Source organism: Lytechinus pictus, chromosome 3 (assembly GCF_037042905.1).
Source record: "Lytechinus pictus isolate F3 Inbred chromosome 3, Lp3.0, whole genome shotgun sequence".
Taxonomy (NCBI): Eukaryota; Metazoa; Echinodermata; class Echinoidea; order Temnopleuroida; family Toxopneustidae; genus Lytechinus; species Lytechinus pictus.
The window spans coordinates 17,917,407-17,941,043 of NC_087247.1; the positions used below are offsets into that span (position 1 = coordinate 17,917,407).

Sequence of the window (23,637 nt, forward strand, 5' to 3'; positions counted from 1 at the left end):
AAATGGGGGTCCCCTTCGCGGCACATACCCACTATGCATTATATACTGAGTGCCCCCCCCCCCATCCTTCTTTCTTGGAGGGGACCGTGAGTCCTGAGCCCTTTCTGTACGCCCATGTATAGGGGGTCGAGTATATACTTGAGTAAACTAAATTTAGTCCTACGAGCGCGTGAGCTGCAATAAAAAAAAACAACTGACTGACAATAGTGCTAATGTTTAGTAGGTGCATGCTTATTCGCGCCGTCTCCGGGAAGGGGCAGGTTGTGGCGGAGGGGGGGGGGGGTGAGGTAATTGGTTGCCGACAGATATGAGTCATTAGGCTTTAGTGTTCCTCATCTTTACTTCTTTCGTCAATATACGGGCAGACCAAGAACAAAATATCTCGAATATTGTTCGGAGCGCAAACTGACTTTTGTTAAAGATTTAGACATAAAACATGGACATTCTAGCCACTATTTATAACCATAATATGATTAGGAAGAGTATCATGCTCAATAAATGAAGAGCCCACTTGCAAAAGGGGTTAGGTCCATTTTTCATCAAATATGATTTTTTTTTTTTCTCAATGTATAGATTTGTAGTAGCTCTATAAGGTGATTCAAAAAAAAGTTGAAATTTCCATTAAAAAGTGATCTAATGGCAAATAAAAATCACTTTTTTTTAAGGGGTTAGGTCCATTTCAGTTTAGTTGCAAAAGGTTGCAAAAATTCTGTGTGGACCTAACGTCCACACAGAATTTTTTTAAAGATATGAAGACTGGTTGATTTCTTTTATATCCAATTTTATGTTCTCATGGCCCGGGGGGGGGGGGGCCACTTACATTGACGAGTGGATACCATGCGCGACCAAAAAAACACGTAAAAAGGATGTCCTTTTCACGATAGGGCACGTTACGTACGTAACGTGATAAGGGTGTCAAAAACACAAAAATAATGAAAAAAGGGTGTCTATTTCGCTAGGAAAATTACGTGTTTAGGGTCGAATTTGCGGGAATGATAAAACCAAAAAAAAAAAACGTTTTATAAAGGATGTCCATTTTGCCCCAACACTTCGTGTTTAGAGTCCGATTTGCGCGAGGTGTAGAAGGTGGGGTCGTACTAAACCAAATAAGGTAAAGCCGACGACCGAAGGACCCGTAACAATAAAACATTCCTGTACTTGTTTAGGGGTTGATTTCAGGGAATATTTGCCAAGAGTATCGTTTTGTTTCCAATACTTGTTAAGGGTAGGGTTTCACACGCCAATACTTGTTAAGGGGTGCATTTTCAGAATATGGAAATTACGTGTTTAGGGTGCTTTTCGAGACCCCATGGTCGCGCATGGTATCCACTCGTGAATGGAAGTGGCCCCCCCCCCCCCGGGTCTCATGGTAGGGTATCACAAACATTAAATTTCGCATAAGAATATTGCAATAGGGGAGAATAAAAAAAAATAGTAAATTTCTTGGAGTTGACCTATAACCCCTTTTGCAAACAAACTATTCTGAAGAGCTCATTTGTCAAAAGGGGTTAGGTCCATTGTTCATTATTTGTTTTGTTTTCTGTCTCGAATCCTCTAAAATTTTAGTCGTTCCGATGAAAACAACGAAATTTTGAAATTCGAATCATATGAAAACGTGAATAAAAGTGGCAAAAATAAATCACCTTTTTAATCAAAATAGATTGGATTAATTCCAGTTTAGTAGCAAAAGGGGTTAGGTCCACAATGATAATTTTTAAAAGAATATATAGAAAAAATTGAAGACAGGTAGATTTACTTCATACCTAATTTTATGTTCACATGATAGGGTAGTACATCATGACAATTTAGTTCCTCATAAGAGTATTGCAGTAAGTGAGAATAAAAAACATGGTTTTTTTCGGAATGGTAAAAAGTGGACCTAACCCCTTTTGCAACTAAACTCTTCAAATAATGCGAGCGCGAAGCGCTATCTTATTTTTTTATATTCAGTCTGACATGAAAATTGTAGATTTTAATCACAATCTATGTATGTCGATGAGTAATCAATGACAGCGCATAAGATAAAGCATAAGATAATAGTTTTTATACAAACCCGATCATTTAATTTTCACGTACATGTAATGGATGATACGTCGAGCGCGACAGCCCTGCATGAACCGTCATCGGTTTTCATGGATGAAAAAAAAACCTTTCATGCACTCTTTTAAATTTCACTTCTCATTTCTTTTTTATATATTCTCCACCCTTTTACAACATGAACCTGAATAAAGGAAACTTCGAGAAAATTTAAAAGGGTGGTGAAATAAACGGAACACAAAAAGCAGGCCATGCAATGCGCTTACTTGCGTGGATGTGTACATCTCAAAATGATAATATCATGTATAAAAATATAAACATGAGGATATTATTTCATTTCATCTTGGATTAAAAAAAAAAAAATTCCGCAGTTAGTATCACTTCCCGAAAGGAATGTTTTCATTCAATAGCAATACATTAGAAGAAAAATTGATTTCGAGAAAAATAATGAGAAAAACAATATGAATGGTCATTAGTGCGTAAATCCGATATCCATCACTTCCAACGTCATGATAATTACGTACATTATTATTACTATTATTAATACACCATCGTTATCATTATTATTATATTGGGGGATATATACCCCACCCACCCCCGGGATCGAAACCTATATCTGTTATAGTCAAATAACAAAACGTTCCATCATTGTTTCCGCTCACCACACATGGTATTTCGTCATTATTTTATCATTTATCAATGATATGAACTATCATGACTAAAATTTTTGTCTACCATGTAGATATTTTGTTTCAATTATATTATGTTGAAATCGCTGGATTACAGATGGGGTGAGGGCCATGGACACCTCCCCCGGCCCATAAAAAAATCACCGTTAAGAAAACAGAAGAGAATAGGAAAGAACTGAGAGACAATAGGAAATAAATTATCATCTCAATAATAGGTCAAAATCTATCACAATCAGTGTTTTGTTATGAGGAATGTCAAGACATTTGCCCGATACGCCATTATGTCCAACTCAATTTTTGCCCATTTTACGCTATTGGTCACTTATCATTGTCAATTTGGAATTAATGAGTTCTTGATTAATTCAGTATTGTTTTTATCTTTCTGTATTTCGTTGCTATACAATTCCTATATCCGGTTGTGTCTATAGTCTTCATGTTCACATTTTCAAAGGGACTTTCTTTTATTTCAATATTGTTCTCCAACTCTTTTTTGGAAGTTTTTTTTTCGATTTATTGATTGGATAAACAAAATAAATTTACAATGCATGTAGCATAATCATAATACGGCCTGAAATACAATTGACAATGTTTTAACTGTATGAAGATAGGACTTAGACATAAAGAATGTAAAAGCATATAACTATCATGAACAATGCAGAAAATGCAGAGTAAAACTCCAAAAGCAAAGAAATGCTTGAAACGTATCAGCCAAAAAGGGGGAGAAGGGCTACACGGAAACTTATGAATTAAATTGGTCCGTAAGAAAAATTTAATGTCACAAATAATCAAAGTATTACAGGGGCCACGGAAACGGGGGGAGGGGCTGCGGCCCACGCACTGCAAAAAAACGTAAAAGTTACCATCGGATTATGATTATTTGCATGGGCAGCCCCCACCCCATCACACTTTCCAATCCGTTTCGCGGCCCTTGAGAAAGGGAAAAAAGTAGGAATCCAAAAGTGAAGTGTGAGCTTTATTTTGGTATATGCCTAGATTCAAAGAAATATATCACTTGTGAGTTATTGCCCCGTGGCCGCTGTGCATTTATATACTTCTACATATCGAATTACCGCTCAGTGAGGATTCACAAGTATAATTATCATTTTTCTCCTGGAGTTTATGAAAACATAATAGGCAAGAATATTTTCATCGGCAACATGAAAAATGTGCATCTCATATCCGTTAAACCTCGGGACCTGCCCATCATTTTCAAACAAGAATGTCATCTTTACTTCCAAAGGTAGGCTTTTCCCGCCCCAAACTATTCTTACAAGCCATATATAGACGAGTAAATTTACTTTATCATCAATAATGATTTCAACATTATTTTCCGCCTGAGTTGTAAAATGTTGATGACGCCGTGGAGCTAAAGGCGTCGGATATAATACAACATTTAATTCGTCTTTCTATATATACTCTAAAAATGCGTTACAGGATAATTATGCCCTTTAATGATAACACCCACTTTTTCATGTATTCTACCATTTTGATTGTTTTTTGTTGTTGTTTTTGTGTAACTTTCGTTGGTATTTTATTTTATTTATTTACACCCAGCTATCACTTCGGACCGTCTCGACCTCGTATTCTTTCGGTTGTGTATTCAATAGTCCAGATACTTCTTTCATTCTCTTTCCCCTATTTCACGACGGCAGCATATCATATTTTGGAACCTATGAATTGAGGGGTTCGGGTTACTCTACATCTTTTAAACATATAGCAAGATAAAACGCAAAAAAATGCCATGTGATTTTTTTATGGCCAGCCCCCTTCACCCTTTCTGCTCAGCCCCCACACTTTCAACTCCATGCTGCCACTGCCTTAGCGTTAAATGACCCAACAACTCGACGCAAACAACATTATTTTTTGTGCGAGTGAACTAAGCGAGGGAATCCAGAAAATTATTCCTTCTTTCATGTCATTGTTTTCTCAATTTCTATTTCTACATCTTTTCTATTTCTATATCTTGGTCACAGATCTTCTTTCTTGAGGGCGGATGGTCCCCAAGCCCCCGCCCCCAACATGTACGCCATGCAGTGACATTGCATGTACTCTATTTATGTGACGCCCCTTTCCCCTTCTTGATATCAAAGCCATTTAAACCTCGCAGATTGCCGGTTTTTTTAATCAAATCGCAGGTATATACAGAATATAGCTTTTACACATTACATTTATTCAACCCAGTTGAACCGAATATTTTGAGGTGGCCAAACATAGCAATGTGGGAAAATTTGTAAAAAGTCGCCAGCACGCGAGCAAATCGAGCTAGAAAAAATTGCCCATCGAAATTGACATTTCATTGTTTCCATTCATTTCATCATACGTTGTCTCCTATAATTTATTTTATTACTTCTTGGGTGTAGAACCACTTGTAGGCCAGTGATTGAACTTAAAGGAATGGTCCCTACAAGGAGCGTTACAGAGCCATTTGAAGGTTATAGATGAAGAGCTCCTACCGCGTGGGGTCTGGGGCAACTGCCCCGGTAGCTTATTTGAATAAAATTTAGCAAGTTTATAGCACTATGTTGTAAGCAGTCCTTCTTTTTTCCCACTCTTTATTTTCATTCCTCGGCAGCCCGGTTGTGTCATTAATTTTTTTTCTTGTCTTTTTTCTTTGATTTCCAATGTAGCTTTTGACTATTTCCATTCCGACCTTCATTTACCGCTATGTTTTCTATTGCATTAAATATAGGCCTATTTCGGAATGATTTTTTCTTTCTCAAATGTTCTTCTTTCATTCCTTTTCCATCCGATATCCGTCCTTTTCCATTAAAAAAAATCTTCGTTTTCTTTCACTTTTCTCTTGCCCTTCCCTTTTCCTCCTTTCCTTTTCTTTCCCCTTCCCCTTTCACCCTTATGTTTGTTAAAATATCCCTCCCTTTTCCCCGTTTTTTTTTTTCTTTTTTTTTCCAGTGAAATCCGTTAGGGGGCAGCTTGCCCCCCCCCCCCCCCCGCCTGTTACGCCACTGGTCGTGCCGAAACAAAATCTACGGTATTGTTTACATAGCAAATCTCAGAATTTCCTTGCTCTATGAAGTTTCAATCTTGGCAGAGGCTGGGACGAGCATGTGGAAGTAGCTAGCGACCACTTTGTGTGCGACCATGGTGCAACTCCTCTACAACCCATGCCTCAGGGGCCGCGGAAGCGGGTCCGGGGGGGGGGGGGGGCTGGGGGAATTCAGCCCCCCGGCCCCCTCACTTATTTCCAAAACAGTGTACAAAAATGACATTAGGACTGTGATATTTTGAATGGTCAGCCCCCCCCCCCAATTTGAAAACTGTTCCGCGACCCATATTGCCGTACCTATTACCCCATACCACTGGTAGAACACGAAACGGTAGCTATAGGCCTACGTCTAATCCGTAAGACTATGAAAAAAACTGAAGGCCAATGCATGCAGCTGCCTCTACCTGTACCAAGATCATATCATGTACGCATAAGTGGGGTAAACCCATCCCGAAACCCATATATACCTAACAGTGCTGTAACATCCATTTCATTTTGTAAAGAGGCAGAGAATCTATTTGCGATGACCGTAGCAAGTGGTTCCTCTCATGCCCCCAAACAAAGTGTGAGCCGCGTAATTGTCATTTTCACCGCCAAGCACGTACAAGCAGTCATTTACATTTTTTTCTCAAATAAACATAGAGCGAATGCGTATTTTCTGCTATTTTTTCTACATGACCAGCTCATCTGTCCAGCCACCAATTCATTTTATTGTCTCACCTGCATAGCAGAGTGAGACTATAGGCGCCGCTTTTCCGACGGCGGCGGCGGCGGCGACGGCGACGGCGGCGGCGGCGACGGCGACGGCGGCGGCGTCAACACCAAATCTTAACCTGAGGTTAAGTTTTTGAAATGACAGCATAACTTAGAAAGTATATGGACCTAGTTCATGAAACTTGGCCATAAGGTTAATCAAGTATTACTGAACATCCTGCCTGAGTTTCATGTCACATGACCAAGGTCAAAGGTCATTTAGGGTCAATGAACTTAGACCATGTTGGGGGAATCAACATCAAAATCTTAACCTAAGGTTAAGTTTTTGAAATGTCATCATAACTTAGAAAATATATGGACCTAGTTCATGAAACTTATACATAAGGTTAATCAAGTATCACTGAACATCCTGCATGAGTTTCACATCACATGACCAAGGTCAAAGGTCATTTAGGGTCAATGAACTTTGGCCGAATTGGGGGTATCTGTTGAATTACCATCATAACTTTGAAAGTTTATGGATCTGATTCATGAAACTTGGACATAATAGTAATCAAGTATTACTGAACATCCTGTGCAAGTTTCAGGTCACATGATCAAGGTCAAAGGTCATTTAGGGTCAATGAACTTTGGCCAGATTGGGGTATTTGTTGAATTACAGCCATAAATTTGAAAGTGTGTTGGTCTAGTTCATAAAACTTGGACATAATAGTAATCAAGTATCACTGAACATCCTGTGCGAGTTTCAGGTCACATGATCAAGGTCAAAGGTCATGTAAGGTCAAAGAACTTTGGCCACGTTGGGGGTATTTGTTGAATTGCCATCATATCTCTATAAGTGTATTGGTCTAGTTCATAAAACGTGGAAATAAGAGTAACCAAGTATCACTGAACATCTTGTGCGAGTTATAGTAGTTTTCAAAATCAGCACTGCTGCTATATTGAATCGCGTGATGCAGGTGAGACGGCCAGAGGCATTCCACTTGTTTCATCATTTTATCATTAGTATCCATTCGTTCATCCATTCAATCCGTCCATCCTGGGGGGGGGGTTATCAGTAGGCCTGGTTATCAGTAGGCCTATCCATCGGATGATCGGGCGGATGATACAATACACCCATACCCAGGCCCAGCTATCAATCCATCATTCATTCTCTTCACTCGATCTTCAGTCATTTCTCCATCCAAGGAGATTGCTCCATCCGTCCATAGAATATAGCTTTAGATCTGTCCATTGGTAATAAGGCTACCACCCTCTCTTCTGCCGCCCCCAACTTTCCGGCTCATGGGCTCGCATGAGTGTGTGTGAGCGAGTTGATCTCCTCGAAATTGATACACAAATCATACACCATGGGGCTATAAATAGCTCCATGCTTACACATTACGTTGGTCTGTTCTCTTCTGCTTCTCCAAGTTTGCGTAGTCTTCTTCACGTACCTTGCTTCCCGGATTCCCCACGCGTTCATTGTAAATACCGTCTTAGGAATGAGACCCAAATACACATTGTATCTTGCCTGTACTCATGTTATTATTTGTACTTTGTGTATATTTTTATGATTGCATGTGACTGTGCTTTTTAAACAAGCAAATAAAGAAGAATTAATAACTCTGGGTCTATAGCACAGAGTTCGGTCCTGTATATATATATCCCCAGATAAAAATCACACTTTTACTGCTGAGCAATACTGAACTTCTCATTATCAAAAATCGAGATGCAAGTTTCCTTGCAGGGCTGCAAAATTAATAGCTATTTTGTCACTGTTTTTTGTTGTTGTTGAAATCTTGCCGAGTACGTCATGTCTGCCCCATCCCTCAATTTTCTCTGCTCATCATCTGCTTGTGAATTAAAATTCCAAAACGTGCATCGATACTCGCATACACGCACTGTTCGGTCTATATGTGTAGACTATACTCACGTACTTTGCATGCGATGATAATGTCCTGTGACTGTGATGTGAACCGGTAGCTTGTGTGCAAAGCGTAAACAAGTCGCTAGCCGGCTGGCATCGGCGCTTTGAGCTTGCACGCACCGTTCGACGTTTGCTTTCTCAGCTACACACATACGGGGATTTCTAGATACTGCGCATGCGCGATGACGTATTCATCAATATGCATGAGTCGTAATGAATATGCATTATTCGAACAGTGTTCTAAGATCAATTTATTTTTTAACCCGAGAGGGCGTCAATAGAAAGGTCCTAAGTATAAACGGTTAACCGATAAATATATAATACATGTTTCACCCCTCAATATCATGAAAATAGAAAAGTTATGCAAGTTTTTTTTCCGTGATAAAATGGAGCAATAATATAGGTATTTAATTAATGTAATAATTTTGAAATTGATTCATTGCCCTTTTCTGAGAACAACCAATCATACACTATACCTTTAACTGCACAGTTTAGAATCTATAGTAGGCTCTTTTGCTATTTTATTGTGAAAGGTAATTGCTCTATGTCTTGAGATTATGTTCTTCTGAATGGACCAACTTAGGTTTATTGCAATACTTCCACAAGAGTCTTGGTCATGTTCAGCTTCAAATGGTCTAAAGCATACTACCAATTTCCTTATAATACAGAAAAATCAGGCATTATAAAAGTTGTAAATACTGCATGAGGCAGATCCATGGATGTTACCTTTTACTATGTCAATTGTAATTTTAAAAAGAAGGAATTTGTTATGTTACTGATCTTGCTTGGTCAGCTTTTTTAGTTTGATCCATGTTTTGTTTTTTGTAGGTGGGTACATGTTGTTTGTGCCTTGTACGTTCCTGGGGTTGCATTTTCTGATGTTGCCAAGCTGAGATGGGTTACGCTTTCTGAGATGGCTCCAGCAAAGTGGGGAGCAAAGGTCTGTTCATTTTCTAACCACTGTTACAATGCAATATTTGCCTATTCTTTTAAGAAATGATTTTCAAAGTATTTTTTTTCAATAAAGCAAATAGGTACTTTTCACATGCTCATTTCAAAGTGTGTGTTAAATTATTGATTAAAATACATGTTTTTATCATTGTTTTATGATACAAATCTTTATTCTTAATGCAGCTTTTGTCAGCAATTGTTAAAAAGTTGTTAGAGATCATTAGCGATTGCAACGGAAATTTGGTTGCAAAAATATTTGTGAGGGTATTCATTATTTTTTTTTATTGATATCAAATACGTTGAATAATTCTTGGCAAGAAGATGTGCATCAATATCCTCATACAATGAATAGTTAAGGAATGTTTCATCCTAAATGTTTATATTAACACCATGACTTGCCTGTTTTTGAAAGCTTCTGTAACTTCTTTTATTCTGCAGTCATGCAGCTACTGTGAAGATGAAAGGTTTAGCCAAACAGGAGTAGCTATCAGCTGTGATGCAGGAATGTGTAGAAACTTCTTTCATGTTACATGGTAAGGCTCTAGCTTCCATAGCCAGAATGATCAATATTGTAGTATCAGTATTGATCCCTTATATTCAATTTTTTTTCCTAGCTGGAATGAAAGTACTTGTAACCACTGATACTGAGGAGAAGTCATCTTAAAAGTGAATGACAGGCTTATATAAGTTCACTTTTTGAATGTTGTATCTTTTTCTTTACCCTTATCTTAAAGGGATGGTCCCAGCTAAAAATATTTATAACTAAATAAATAGAGTACAATTCAGAGCAAAGTGCTGAAAAATTTCATCAAAATCAGATGACAAATGACGAAGTTATTGAATTTTAAAGTTTATAAATATTTTGTGAAAACAATTATGCACATCGTCATGAATATACATTAGGTGGGCTGATGATGTCATATCACCACTTTCCTTTTTCTTACATGTATGTTATTACATGAAATCATAATTGATTCATTTTTTCAATACATGTGTAAATGATGTGTCTCTATTATGATGAAATAAGTTGCGGCAATTAATAACTAATGCACTTAATCTGTTGTCAATCCTATTGTTCTTGGTAGAAAAAAAATTGAATAAACCTAATTTTATATAATAAAATACAAAGAACAAGTGGGGATATGACATCATCAGCCCACCTAATGAATATTCATGAAGACATGCCTAAAACTGTTTCACCGGAATAATGCAAATCTTTGAAATTCAATAACTTCGTTATTTGTTATCCAATTTTGATCAAATTTTCAGCATATTGCTCTGTAAATTATACTCTATTTATTGAAATATCTCCAGCCTGGACCATCCCTTTAATCAAGAATTGGAAGAGAAATTGCTTGAGGGATAAATGCTTGTATTTTGGTTTAGGAGGCTAGCGTTTTCTCACGCAAATACACCTTGGGTATTACATCGTAGGTGACTGCACTTTTAATGCGTATGTTCATCCAAACTGTTGTATCACTCTATGAGGTGCAAAGTCAACGAGGCAGGTACGACAGTTTGCTATCATAATATACAATATAATTTTTACAGCTGGAGGACTTCCACTTTCATTTTCTAAAAACTGCAAGGTCGATAGTTTGATCCCAAACATGTGATGTGTCACAGTGCAAAATGCATATTTTTCCACAGTCAATAAGAATATAGCACTCTGTATTATGTGGAAACTCAGCACCATTCAGTTGTAATCAGTAATAATCAATTGTGATGGCTATATAATATTTGAAAGGATTGGGCTGTATCATTCCATTGTTGTTTCTGTAAAGTAATTAATTTCATTATTTTATCTCTTACAGTGGACAGAGAGAAGGATTGTTATCAGAGGCTTCAATTGATGAGGTACATGCTCGTTATACATTATTAAATCAGAAATTTGAGTTTCACCATAAATAAGACGGGGGGGGGGGGGGTATTGATTCAATTCCTTATTACCTGTTTTGCATGAAATCTGCAACAAATCGCGACCCTGAGTTATGCTGTTCTGAAATTACGTGACATTCATAAGAAAAAGTGAATTCAAGTACGAATCTTGTGCAAATTGTTTTTCAGCCAAAACTCTAGAAATAACATTATTAATATTTCAACTCAATTATTTTCATCTTTTTTATGATCAGAAAAAAATTGAAACCAAACTTGGGTTGTAGATGCACTAGGGGTGCCCTCATATTGTGGTACACTCGGAGGTCACATGGTGCGTTCAAAAGTCATATATGGTCACATTGTTAAAGTTTACTTGTAAAACTTTGAACTGTTGCTCCTTTTTCAATGAAACTTTTATCATGGATGCACTAGGGCTAACATCATATTACAATACTTTCAGAGGTCACATGGTGAGGTCAAATGTCATTCGAAGTGAGACATTTATTGTTTACCTGTATACTATTGTGAAATAAAACTTGATTAGGCATGTACTTGGGGGAATCTTTGTGTTATGTAGTAATGGATAGGCAAGACTCAATCTGGCTATTGCCTTGTTTTTGTCTCGCCTGCATAGCAGAGCGAGACTCTAGACGCCGCTTTTCCGAAGGTGTCACCATCGATTCTTAACCAAAGGTTAAGTTTTTTAGATGACATCATAACTTAGAAAGTATATGGACCTAGTTCATGAAACTTAGACATAAGGGTAATCAAGTATTACTGAACATTCTGCCTTGGTTTCAGGTCACATGACCAAGGTCAAAGGTCATTTAGGGTCGATGTTGGGGGAATCAATATTGAAATCTTAACCTAAGGTTATTTTTGAAATGTCGTTACTTAGAAAGTATATGGACCTAGTTAATGAGACTTACACATAAGAGTAATGAAGTAATACTGAATATCTTGCCTGAGTTTCAGGTCACATAACCAAGGTCAAAGGTCACTTAGGGTCAATTAACTTTGGGCATGTTGGGGGTATTTGTTGAATTTCCATCATTACTTTTAATGATTACGGAGCTAGTTCATAAAACTTCGAAATAAGAGTAATCAACTATCACTGAACATCCTGTGCGAGTTTCAGGTCACATGACCAAGGTTGAAGGTCATTTCAGGTCAATGACCTTTTGGCCATGTTGTAGGTTATTGTTGAATTGCCATCATAACTTTGAAAGTTTATGGATATAGTTAATAAAATGTGAACAAAGTGGTGATCCAGTATCATTGCTCTTCTTGCACAAGTTAGAGGTCACTTGATCAAGGTCAAATGACATTTAGGATCAACGAACGTAGTAGCATATTATATGAATGGTGTTTTTTGGTGAATAATTATTTCATAGTCATTTTAAAAGTAAGTACTGCTGCTATATTAAATCGCATTAATGCAGGTGAGACTGCCAGAGGTGCTCCACTTGTTAAACTTATATTGTTCACCAATCACTTGGTATACCTACCCTTGATTTTCAAACTGCCATAAGCTATAGTGCTGTATGTTTATTCCCCCTTTGAACCAGGCGATAGCAGACCCATTCTACGCTTACTGCAAGCTTCATGTTGAGAAGGGCATCCGTCGTTACAAGCGTCAGAACTGGCTTGCTATCCAATCCAATCAGAAGCAAGCAAGCTCAGTCAATCAGCGTTTGGCTGCCCTGCCCGATCGAGTACATGCAAAATTTCTCAGGTCCGTTACCTTTGATGTCAAAGTGCTATTTTTAAATATACTTTATTTTCATTAAGATGCTTTTTTTTTCAAATTAAGCATGTTTATATTGTAATCTGTCTCCCCTCTAATAAAGGCTGTGTTCATTTATCACACAGAGCAATTAAGCCAAGTGCATTTAATGCTTGGCCTTGACAAGAGGTGATAGACCTTATAATGAGAACAATTAAAAACATGCATCATTCATTTCATGCATTGTCCGTTCTGAGTCCCGTAATTATATTATAAAGAAAAACTGAAATAAATGCATCCCACATTTTTTTTCTTCATAATTTTACCCAGAGATTTATACAGTCACAAAGGTCACCATTCTTTATTCATTTGAAAGGTAAATCACATAGCTTATGTGTAATATGCTTCCTAGCCAGCAGTAAAGTGGTAATCTTATGTACCCAAGGGTGACAAAAACTTTTGAACAGGAGATATCAAGGTTTCCTATTGAAGGCATTTATAATTGTATCAAATGAAAATAAGATACATGCATTTATGGAGGTCTTGCAACTGTATAAATGTTTTGGTGTTTTGATTGTACAGCTTAATTGATTTCCTTTATAGTAACTTGTTGACTGAAACATTTGTTACTTGCAGCTTTGTTTGATATGTATGCAGAGTTGATTGTTAAACCTTTTATGACACATTACCATGAATACAACACCCCAGAGACTGTAAACTTTACAGAGACTTTTTGGTGTCTCATCTGGGGAAACTAGTCTTCGAGTATTCTTCATGTAGGAATATAATAATCTTGTGGGAGTCATCCACCTAGAGGAAGTGCTTTGTTTACAATATTCACTATGTTCCCCCTCCCATTCTTCCTTTCATTTTTTTTTCACCAATTGTCAACCAGATTCCAAGACCAGTACAAGGCTATGAGAAGGTTGAAGCCAGATCCTTGGATACCCCCAGAGAAGGTTCCCCGGGCCCTGACCACCAGCGCGTCGGCCTGTAGGCGTCTCATGCGGAAGGCAGAACTGATGGGCTTTACTGTTGACAGCATGAGGGCTGCTCATGTGAGACACAAGAGTAGTCAGCAGGTCAGCAGAAAGTGGCATATCCCTCCAGCATTCTCTGCAGAGTTTGTCAATTACTGTATTGGTGAGTATTCTTGATCTCTTCGTGTAGTGGCCTCTGTGTATGGGCCCTACTCTTCTTCAATTGTAAGGAACAACATATTCTGTTGAAATTTGTCTCAGTAATGTCATTTATGCCCTGAATAAGTGTTGGTACTGTAAAATCAGAGAATGGCATTAAAAACAGGCATATTGAAGCTTTTGCACGCACCAAAGTTTTTTGTTCTGTTCATTTATGTTCTATTGGTCAGGTTCTTCTCGGGTGTTATTGTCTTATAGATCAGTCATCAATTAGGAGACATTCATTGAAGAACATTTGCACATTCAACATTACCTAAGGTTAAGTTTTTGAAATTAGGACATAATTTTGCGAGTGTAAGGCCCCACTCCATGGAATTAAGACCTGAATGTTATCAAGCATCAAAGATAATTTGCAGTTAATTTTATTGCAAAATCTAGTTCAAATCACTCTACATGCAACTTCTGATAGATATTAAATAATTTCTTAGCGTTTGTTGTTTCTATTCAGATCGAGATGAGAGGATGAATACCTTTAAGTCTCGTCTCAATGATTTGATGAAGCAGAATGAGAAGCTTCAATCTCTTGAAAGTCAGTTACGCACCAAGTATGATCGGGTAAGTCATTTATTCCTCTATGACGAAGCTTCTCCACCTTTTCTTACTCGAGGACCTTTTGACTCTCAGATTTTTTTTGACGCCCACCTACCAAAATTATAAGAAAACATCCATTTTGATGAAAAAAACATTATTGAAATTTGAACACAAAGCTCTGAAGCACATTCGAAACAGAGAGTTTGAGAACTAATCTGCATTAGCAAATGTCCGGTAAATGGGCGACAATTAACTACATACACAATTCACATCAAAGTTTGAAACCATCATAGTATGTTATGTGCATGCTTTGCAACATGTATGATACCTATGCATGTTTGAGTTTTGTTTGACCCATATAGACCGATCGGAGAGGTCTGTGAAATATATTATAGCTTTCCCCTATTTATTTCTCCCTCTGGAACTTATCGCGGCTCACCTTTTGAGAAGTGCTGCTCTATGATATTGAAGAAAATAATGTATTCCTATTGTGAGAATGATGTTGTTGATATTGATAATAACAATATATTAAAAATAGGTGGTTACATGCAGAGGCACATCAATCGCAATCCATTAGGCCATTTTGCCAGAATGCGTTGTGGAAACTCAACTTGTCAACTTTTGAAAAAAACAATCAACAGTGCATGAGTTGATTGTTTTCACATCATGTTTTGGCAATGCACATCTCTGGGTTGTCCATTCATCTATTCAATCTAGCTACAACAGAAGAACCATTTGACAGATCACCTTCAGACTTTAGATATATATGCATATGGAGAGCATATGATGTCATTAATCTGAATAGTTGTGGGTTTTCTGGGTCATTGAATTGTTTAACATGGCTAACTCTCATGATAAATATATTATTTTTCAGCTCATTGAAGTTGCATATGGAAGTGATTATGATCATATTACATTTTGATAAAATTGTTAAAGGTAAATTCCAGTTGTGGGAACGATCTCAAAATGACTTTTTACAGAATTTAATATAATGATCACCAAAGTGTCTGTTTGTATGAATAAAAAATATGTGCCAAAGGATTCTGGAAGAAATTGTGTAATTGCTGAGAAATAAGCAAAATAAGCGTGGATTCGGTCACTTCCGTCAGGTCTTTATTCCAGCAATAATAATACACTGTCCCAGGTGTGCCTATCTGTGTTGGCGATCTTCAGTGTGATCGTTTTTTAGCTTAGATTTTATGATTTCACAAAGTTCAGTTAATGTAACTGTACCAGATCTAGATCCACGATGATATATCAATACTTTACCTTGGTTTTACAGACTTTCCCACGAAATCAGTGTTTTACTGCAACTACGTTCATTTAGCTTTAAATGTGTAAGGTTACAGAGGAAAAAAAGTTCAAAGAAAGGACTTCTGTTCAATATATTAACTGTAAAATTGGCTTATATTTCATCACTCATGTTGGAATGACAGTGATCTTGGCCCTGTAACACACACAGTTAAGTGATGGATTGTAGGACTAATGTTAATAATTCATTGCATTGACCATGAAGTCCTAGAGGCAAATGTATGATCAGTTGCTGAGTCTTGTATTCTAAATCCCAGGTAATATTTTGTTATTTTGCATAAATCTCATGCTTTGCTCTTTATGCAAATAGCGTCTCTGTATAGGGGTGTCAATGACTAACTTTCTGATCATCATAATTTCTTTCTTTGTTTTTCTTCAAATGACCAGCTTTCTGTGCAAGTAGCAGAGCTACGGTCTTCTCAAGCTGAGAGCCGTAGTGATGTGGAAACCATGTGGAAAACATTGGGAACACTGGCAGGAAAGAAGTTGCAGCAACCTCAAGTCCTCAGCCTTCCACGAATTCGAAAGACACCACCTAAGAGAGAAGAAAAAGAAGAGCTGAAATCTCCAGGGGTTATTCATCTGTAAGTATATACCTTTTCTCCTTCATTGTTTTATTTCAATTTGCACCGTTGCTTGTAAAGCCTCCTTCACAGTAGTGAACTGCTGATAGGCTATTGGAATAATGATTTACATTCAAAATAGCAGTCTGTCAATACATTTCGACCTATCAAGTCTACCTAATTTAGAGTCTGAATAATCAATCTATCAATACTTAGCATATAAATTTGTGCGAGGGAAGCATGCCATTTGGGATAAAGGCCAATGCAAATAGAGACAAAATTGTATAAATCATAGGTGATTGCATGACTGCTCATGTGAAACAATTCTTGCATTTTCTCAAACAAAAAGGTAAATGATGCTGTAATTTCAATTTTCCTGCATATATCAGAATCTTAGCAAGAATATTTTATGGAGTCCGTGTTTGGTAATGATAGATACATGTCTGAAATCGTATCACAGCAAATTGTAAGTTGTGTGGGCTTGAGGCGTGTTCACATCAATCATTTAGTTTTTCCATCTGTGTATAATATGTACTTCTCATTTCATCTCTTGTATCGTATGCCTCTCTCTTGTTTTCTTTACTATGTATTAATCTCTACTTTCATTTCACTTCCAACCTTACTACACTTACGTGATGGATCCAATATCTGTGTATTCATTTTTTATGCAGAATACTTGATTTATCTTTGAGTTAGCTATAATGTGGATGTACATCTACCACTAACATTGTTGCAAAAAGTTACTACTATTGTGTCCAAACTATGTCTTATGATTTTGAAAAAAGACAGATTTGGAAAAAAATATTTTCATAGGATCTCGGGAAGAAAGAAATGCCATGAATTAATCACATCCATATCCCTACTTGAGCAGGGTTGAGTTTTGCTCTTTGACCATTTGATTTTACCAATATTATGGGGGATTATTTTGCCCAATAGTTTTTGTCATGAACATGTAAAAGGTAAATTACTTAGTACTTTCTGTGTAAATTAACCACTAATGTATTTTACTACATTGAGAGTATACATTTGCCAGATGAGTTATCAACAATTCCTTGATGATTTTGTTGTTTTCAGGTGTGGTATTTGTGAACAGTCCCATGACCAGCATCTTTTAGTGCTATGTGATATCTGCAAGAAATACTACCACATGGGATGTTTGGACCCACCCCTGACACGCCTACCAAAGAAGAGTGCTTTCAGTGCCTGGTGAGTAGTCTTATCTAGAGCCTTTTCAACCCCATTGCTGGGAAGGGTAGCACTATCAGTAGACAGTAACAAAGAGTAACACAGCATTGCCACATTTGCTAGATAATATCAGTAACTTATCACCTCCTGCCATAGGAATTTGTTTATTATGCTCTTCATGGACAGTATTATAATGTATGATGTGTCACAATGCAAGCTTTAGGGTACTCTGTATGATGATAATTGCACTGGGTCTAGGCTCTGCCCAGTTGATCAGTGATTGATTTCACATCTTCCATTCAGACTTTTATTGCCACTTGTTATTAATAGCCTAGACATGGTCTGATATAGTGATTGATTGCAAGTGGAGACTTTGTTAATATTGGTTATCTGTTATGACTGGCTACTGGCACTGAATGTGGATGACATCTAGAAAGGGAACGAGATGTTAAACGAACAAGGAAGGAATTTAAAACATGGTCACAGAAGTTATCAGGTTGAATGCTTTTCTTGCAAGAAATCCAATTGTTGAGTCCTGCCAATTTTTTGACATATGTACATTTTCTATTAGGAAATTGGGGGGGGGGGGGGGGGTGGATATATCTGCCTTTACTGATAACCTTAATCCTGTTTAGTATAGCAATGAAAACGTGGTTCCCTGCTCAGTGTTGGCATGCACAGAATTATATGGCACATAATACAGGGGATCTACACCACTTAACCCTTTGAACCCGATAGGCCGGAATACCGGCCTACCAGTGAACGCGCATATACCCGATCAGCCATGTGACTTCAAAATGTCAGGTGATCTTTTACAATGACGTCATCTCTCTAGTACGTACGTAGCAAAACGTATAGGAATATTTAGTCGATAATTTCAGTCAAGGGCGGCAATGGGTTTGGAATGTTTGGCATAAAAAATATGCCACTTTTTGTGGTTATGTGTGGTAACACACGGTGTAATACGCAGCGAGTCACGTGCTTACTATGGGGAAGCAACTGATATATCTGACTTTGGTAAAAACAGTGATTTTGAGCCCAAAACAGACACTAAAGTTGATATTTCTGTTTGTAGACTAGGTCTACGGGAAGGTAAACAACTCCAGTCGGCTCGGTCCGGGTACTAGCGGGGGGAAGATGCCGTTGGGTCTCATATCATGGGAATTTGTGAATGTGGTCAATATGTGCAAATTATTCAGGGTCAAGGTCACCACCGCCCCTAATAATTTAGGGTTCTAAGGGTTAAAGGCAAATGCATTTCCATGTCATGAATATGGTAAAGTAAATGTATGGATTGTTAGAGTGTAATAAACTGAGTTGCACATATCCACAATATACACAAATAACATATATTTGCATGAATATACTCATTTTTCATTTACTATACCTACTAATTCATATTTTGTTGGTAATAATGCAAATTAGAGCCATATTCTACAGCACAATGGGGCTGATCCTACTATGAGATGTACCTAAAAAAAAAAGCCAACAAACTATAGACCTGCCAGTGTGTAGGTAATTACCTGAAATCCATAAAATCTATAGATGTTTTCCAGGTAATTCTCAGAAATCAAGAAATTAATGTTCACAATATTTTGATATATAATTATATATTCAGGGTATTTATAGAATTAATTGACTCATCATGTACAGTAACACAAAATAAATTTCTGCTCGCACTTTGATCATACATTCTTGATTTTCTATCCATTCATGAGGCATATGAACAAAATACATGTAGGTGTAATAGGCAACAGTTTGGATTAAATTCTGAGAAAAAAAAATAGTTGAGCTCTGGAACCACTAGATACCCGCTGCTGATTTTCCTTTCATGCCAAGTATGTTGATTGTAACATACAACAATACTTGCTATGTATATTCTTATTCAATGGCAATGCAGCACAAATGTGGCCACAACTTATATATTCTATTTATTTTGTCAAAATATGTATATTGACTGCCAGCCTTATATTTCTATTCAATTTAAATGCAAAGAAAAATTAAATTTTGTTCAAATTTGACAATTTTGAAAATATGCAAGAATTAGCTACATGTGCATGCATGTTAGCTCCAATCTGCAACCTATTTAATGTGTAAATTTTTGAGAGAAAAAATGTCAATTATTTAATTTGTAAACTTCTAGTATTTATTAAAAGTCTTTTGAAAAATACTTTTTTCTATTCATGGTGTAGTGAATTCGCATGGCATGTAAGTGTGACAGTCATTTTTTGGAAAAATTGCAAAATTAAACATCATTAAATTTAGATGTAATTAATATGCATGCAATAACAGATAACCATTTGTTTTTTGTTATGGATGTACTGTAAGCATTGATGTTCCAAAAATACAACTGCTAAATACTAGGGTGATCCAATGTAGCTTTAATTTTTTACACCATTTTATGTGCAGCAGGTCCAATTGAGAAAAACGCATTTGAAAATTCAAATTCACATTAGCGTCAATGTATTACTTAGATAACAACTAGTCATTTTAAGCAAAAAACAAAGATATTTTAGCGTAAAATCCTCCTTCATTATATGAAGAACGGTAATACCTACATTTATAACATAAAAAACATCTCTTTTTTTTTCCATTTTTACCCTGTTCGCGAAATTGGACCACCTAATGTAACATGCGACCTAATAGAGTATAAAAAGATATTTTAAAAATAAATAACACAGTTTTGAGCAGCTGTTATACCAATACAACCTTACATTTGTGTAATGTTTGTACAACCATACACTTGCATAATGTTTGTACATGTACAGTACAACATTACACTTGTGTAAAGTTGTTGCATACATGTGTTTGCTCATTGAAAATTATTCAGAATAATGATTTTTTTTCTTGATGAAAATTTCAGGGATGTTTCTCTGCTAGAAAGCGTAGGAAGGGGCTAAAATGACCATACATGTAGAATCATATCTTGAAAATCAACTTCAATGCTAGTTTAGTTAGAGTTATTTTTATTTTATTTTTTTTATCAATACGTGTATTCCTCTCAAGCATTTTTGTTGAGAAATGCCTACGCCAATGTAATTTTGTATTTTTTTCAATCTTTCCTCTTTAAAGGCATAAAATAACAATTTTTTTTAAAACTTCAATGCAATCCTGCCAACTACTAGTACTCCTTTTTACCAGGATTTACCTCCCTTTAAAAATTTTTTTATCAACCATTTTTCCATTTATTTAAGATAAAAAATAAATCAGCCCATGTATGGGTGTAAGAGTAATATACATGTAGTTTTTCAACACTTGTAATTTCTCATTGTTCAAATATAAGAATGCTAAACATGTCTTAATTTAAAAAAATGAGGGAGACACACCTAACATAGAGCAAAAAAAATTTGTGCCACACAATTTGGACTCTGTTTTTACATTTTCAAATGTTGGCAGGCCTGTTCAATACCATGTATGCCTGTAATTGTAGGTAAATTGTCTCTTCATGCAAATGTGAAATAAATTGATTTAAAAATATTGAAATTCCAAGCATAAACATAATACTGCTAAGTAATTTCATCTTGAACATTACTAGTAATATTTACCTCTACCTACGAGACTCTCATTGGTGACTTGCTAATCATATAATTGTGCATCATTTTGCATATTGATGACTTCCAAGGTAGTGCTTGATACTCTTGTGTCTTATTCTTGTGTTAGAAATGATAAAAAAAAACTACTTGTCACGTCACAATTAGCTTTTGCATATGATGCGTACAAGTACTTATCTGACTCTCACCAGGTATATCCATGCTGTTGTAATTATGCAAGAGATGATTATCATATATTGAATGACAGAATTTTGGAGAGAACTCTTAATTGTTAATTCTTCCTGTAAATCATATGGGACTTGTAGTGTGACATCTTGTTTAACGTTTTATTTTACAAATGTAGGTCATCCAATATTTTCATGTATCCCACCTGAAGGCATTCAATATCCTCTAATTATCAAGTGTTTTAGCGATGAATTAAAAACAATTTGTATTTTGGTCTGCATCAATTGCCTGTAAAATATTAGAGCATATTCCTAACAGGGCCAAAATCTGACAAATTTCTCATAGGCTCCTGTAAAAAAGTTGCTGTTGAATATGAGACCATATTCAACAGTCTCGTGCGCATGAGCAAATGCGTGAAAAATTCAACATGTACTACAATGAATGTAATGAGATGCGAGGTAAAGAGCACAATGATACTTAATTAAGTCATGATGAACTACCTATTAAAAAACTTGTTTACTGGAAATCGGTTCAGGAGACCAGTTTGGAAGATCGCTTTGCTAGCATTCCCATTGGTTCACCCGAAAGTGGTTTTCAAAACCACTTCATGTAAAGCAGTCTTGTTGTCTAAGACCCTGTTCCCATTACCGCCCTAAAACTAGTTTAACATGTAATGAGAACAGTCGAAGCGGTCTTGGAAGCGATCTTCCAAACCAGTTCGAATAACCATCTCGGGATGTAGTTTTCAAGATCGCTTTGCCTCGTTTAACTGGTTTTAGCAAGTGAGGACACAATGGGAAGCGATCTTCGCACATTTTGAGCACGCTACTCCACACACTGTGGGTAGAATGTCTACGCTGTGGTTTCGAATTTCACGCGAAGTATGTGACTCGCACTGATAGCGTTCCTATAGCAAAAAGTCCACTTTATGTGAAGTGGATTCGAAAACCACTTTCAGCTGATCAAATCATGGGAATGCTAGCAAAGTAATCTTCCAAACTAGTTTCCTGAACCAGTTTCCAGTAAACTAGTTTTAGAAAGTACAATGAGAATGATGTCTAAGTCACATTTCTAAGATCAAATTTGATCTTGAGAAGTGAGGCCCATATTAACTGATTGTGGTAAGTGAAATAGCTGCTCAATCAAATTTTTTCCCTCTTATTTTTTTTTTTGGGGGGTGGGGTAGATAATAGTAATTATTTTGGATAGCTTTATTTCATGGAATACCAGAAATATTCCACTTGTTAGGGCCAATATTCCACTCATCTGCGATTTTCAGAATATTTGCCCCAACTCTTAGAACATTTCTAGTATTCCATTCTGAGCCATCCAATATAATATAAATGTCATTCTGAGCTGTTTTAATATAATCAATCGTGGATCAGTCAAGTAAAAATAATTGTATGAATATTTATATGTCAGCGCTAAATTGATATCTCAGAGATTTAGAAGAGGCATTGATGAAGATCAATGGTTTATGCTGAAGGAGCAAATTTAGAACAAATCAAGCAAATTTAGAAAATCATCTCTTGCAACTAGAAATAGAGCTAGGTGAAATACCTTTTCAGGGTATCGGTATTGCCCTTAGCAATTTAATACTGCCTTGAATATCACATTGTGCTTAATGTATTAATTTTACTTGCGGAGATAATCATGACAGTTTAAGAAGTAATCATACAGAATTATTTTTGGTTTGCTTGACATTCCGCATTATTTAAGTGTGGGTGGCAAATCACATGTTAGAATTTCATTAAGACACCTGCACTTTGTGATTTAAAGAGGTAACGTGCACAAGTCTTTGAAATGCAGAGTTTCATATTTTGTGATTGAAAATTTGGAATGTCTTAGTCAAGCATTGCTTTATTATACTTTGATTGGTGGAGGGGGAGGGGGTCATGAAATGGAATTATACACTAATGCTTATGAGAATGCTAATGAAAATACATACAGCGCGTCCCATAAAAAAATGTCCCTGTGACATATCGCTGAATTAATTCTAATATAAAGTATTATTCCCAAATAAATGTGCAGAACTAGAAAGCTCATTTCATAATGTAACTTCTGTGATAATTTCATTGGTCCAGTTCAGTGGTTTTGAATACACATTTTGTCATGTAACAGCGGTGCATTTCAGCCCATTCCAAGTTTGCAGCACTGCTGTATTTCTGCATTGTCTCTTGCATGTCAACACCCATTTTTACATCCAGGATATGAGCAGGGACAG

General features: G+C 36.5%; 1 protein-coding gene across 1 annotated transcript in view; it reads left to right on the top strand.

Annotated features, from left to right (window-relative positions):
* The first annotated feature begins 3,883 nt into the window (after window positions 1-3,883).
* LOC129257701 (PHD finger protein 14-like) overlaps window positions 3,884-23,637 on the top strand; it is a 33,607-nt gene continuing 13,853 nt past the window's right edge. Inside the window, exons 1-9 of the mRNA XM_054896089.2 lie at window positions 3,884-3,966; window positions 9,182-9,293; window positions 9,743-9,837; window positions 11,119-11,161; window positions 12,751-12,917; window positions 13,804-14,051; window positions 14,556-14,662; window positions 16,337-16,533; window positions 17,587-17,718. Of these exons, the coding sequence (XP_054752064.2) occupies window positions 3,884-3,966; window positions 9,182-9,293; window positions 9,743-9,837; window positions 11,119-11,161; window positions 12,751-12,917; window positions 13,804-14,051; window positions 14,556-14,662; window positions 16,337-16,533; window positions 17,587-17,718 (1,184 nt within the window). The remainder of the gene's footprint in view (window positions 3,967-9,181; window positions 9,294-9,742; window positions 9,838-11,118; window positions 11,162-12,750; window positions 12,918-13,803; window positions 14,052-14,555; window positions 14,663-16,336; window positions 16,534-17,586; window positions 17,719-23,637) is intronic.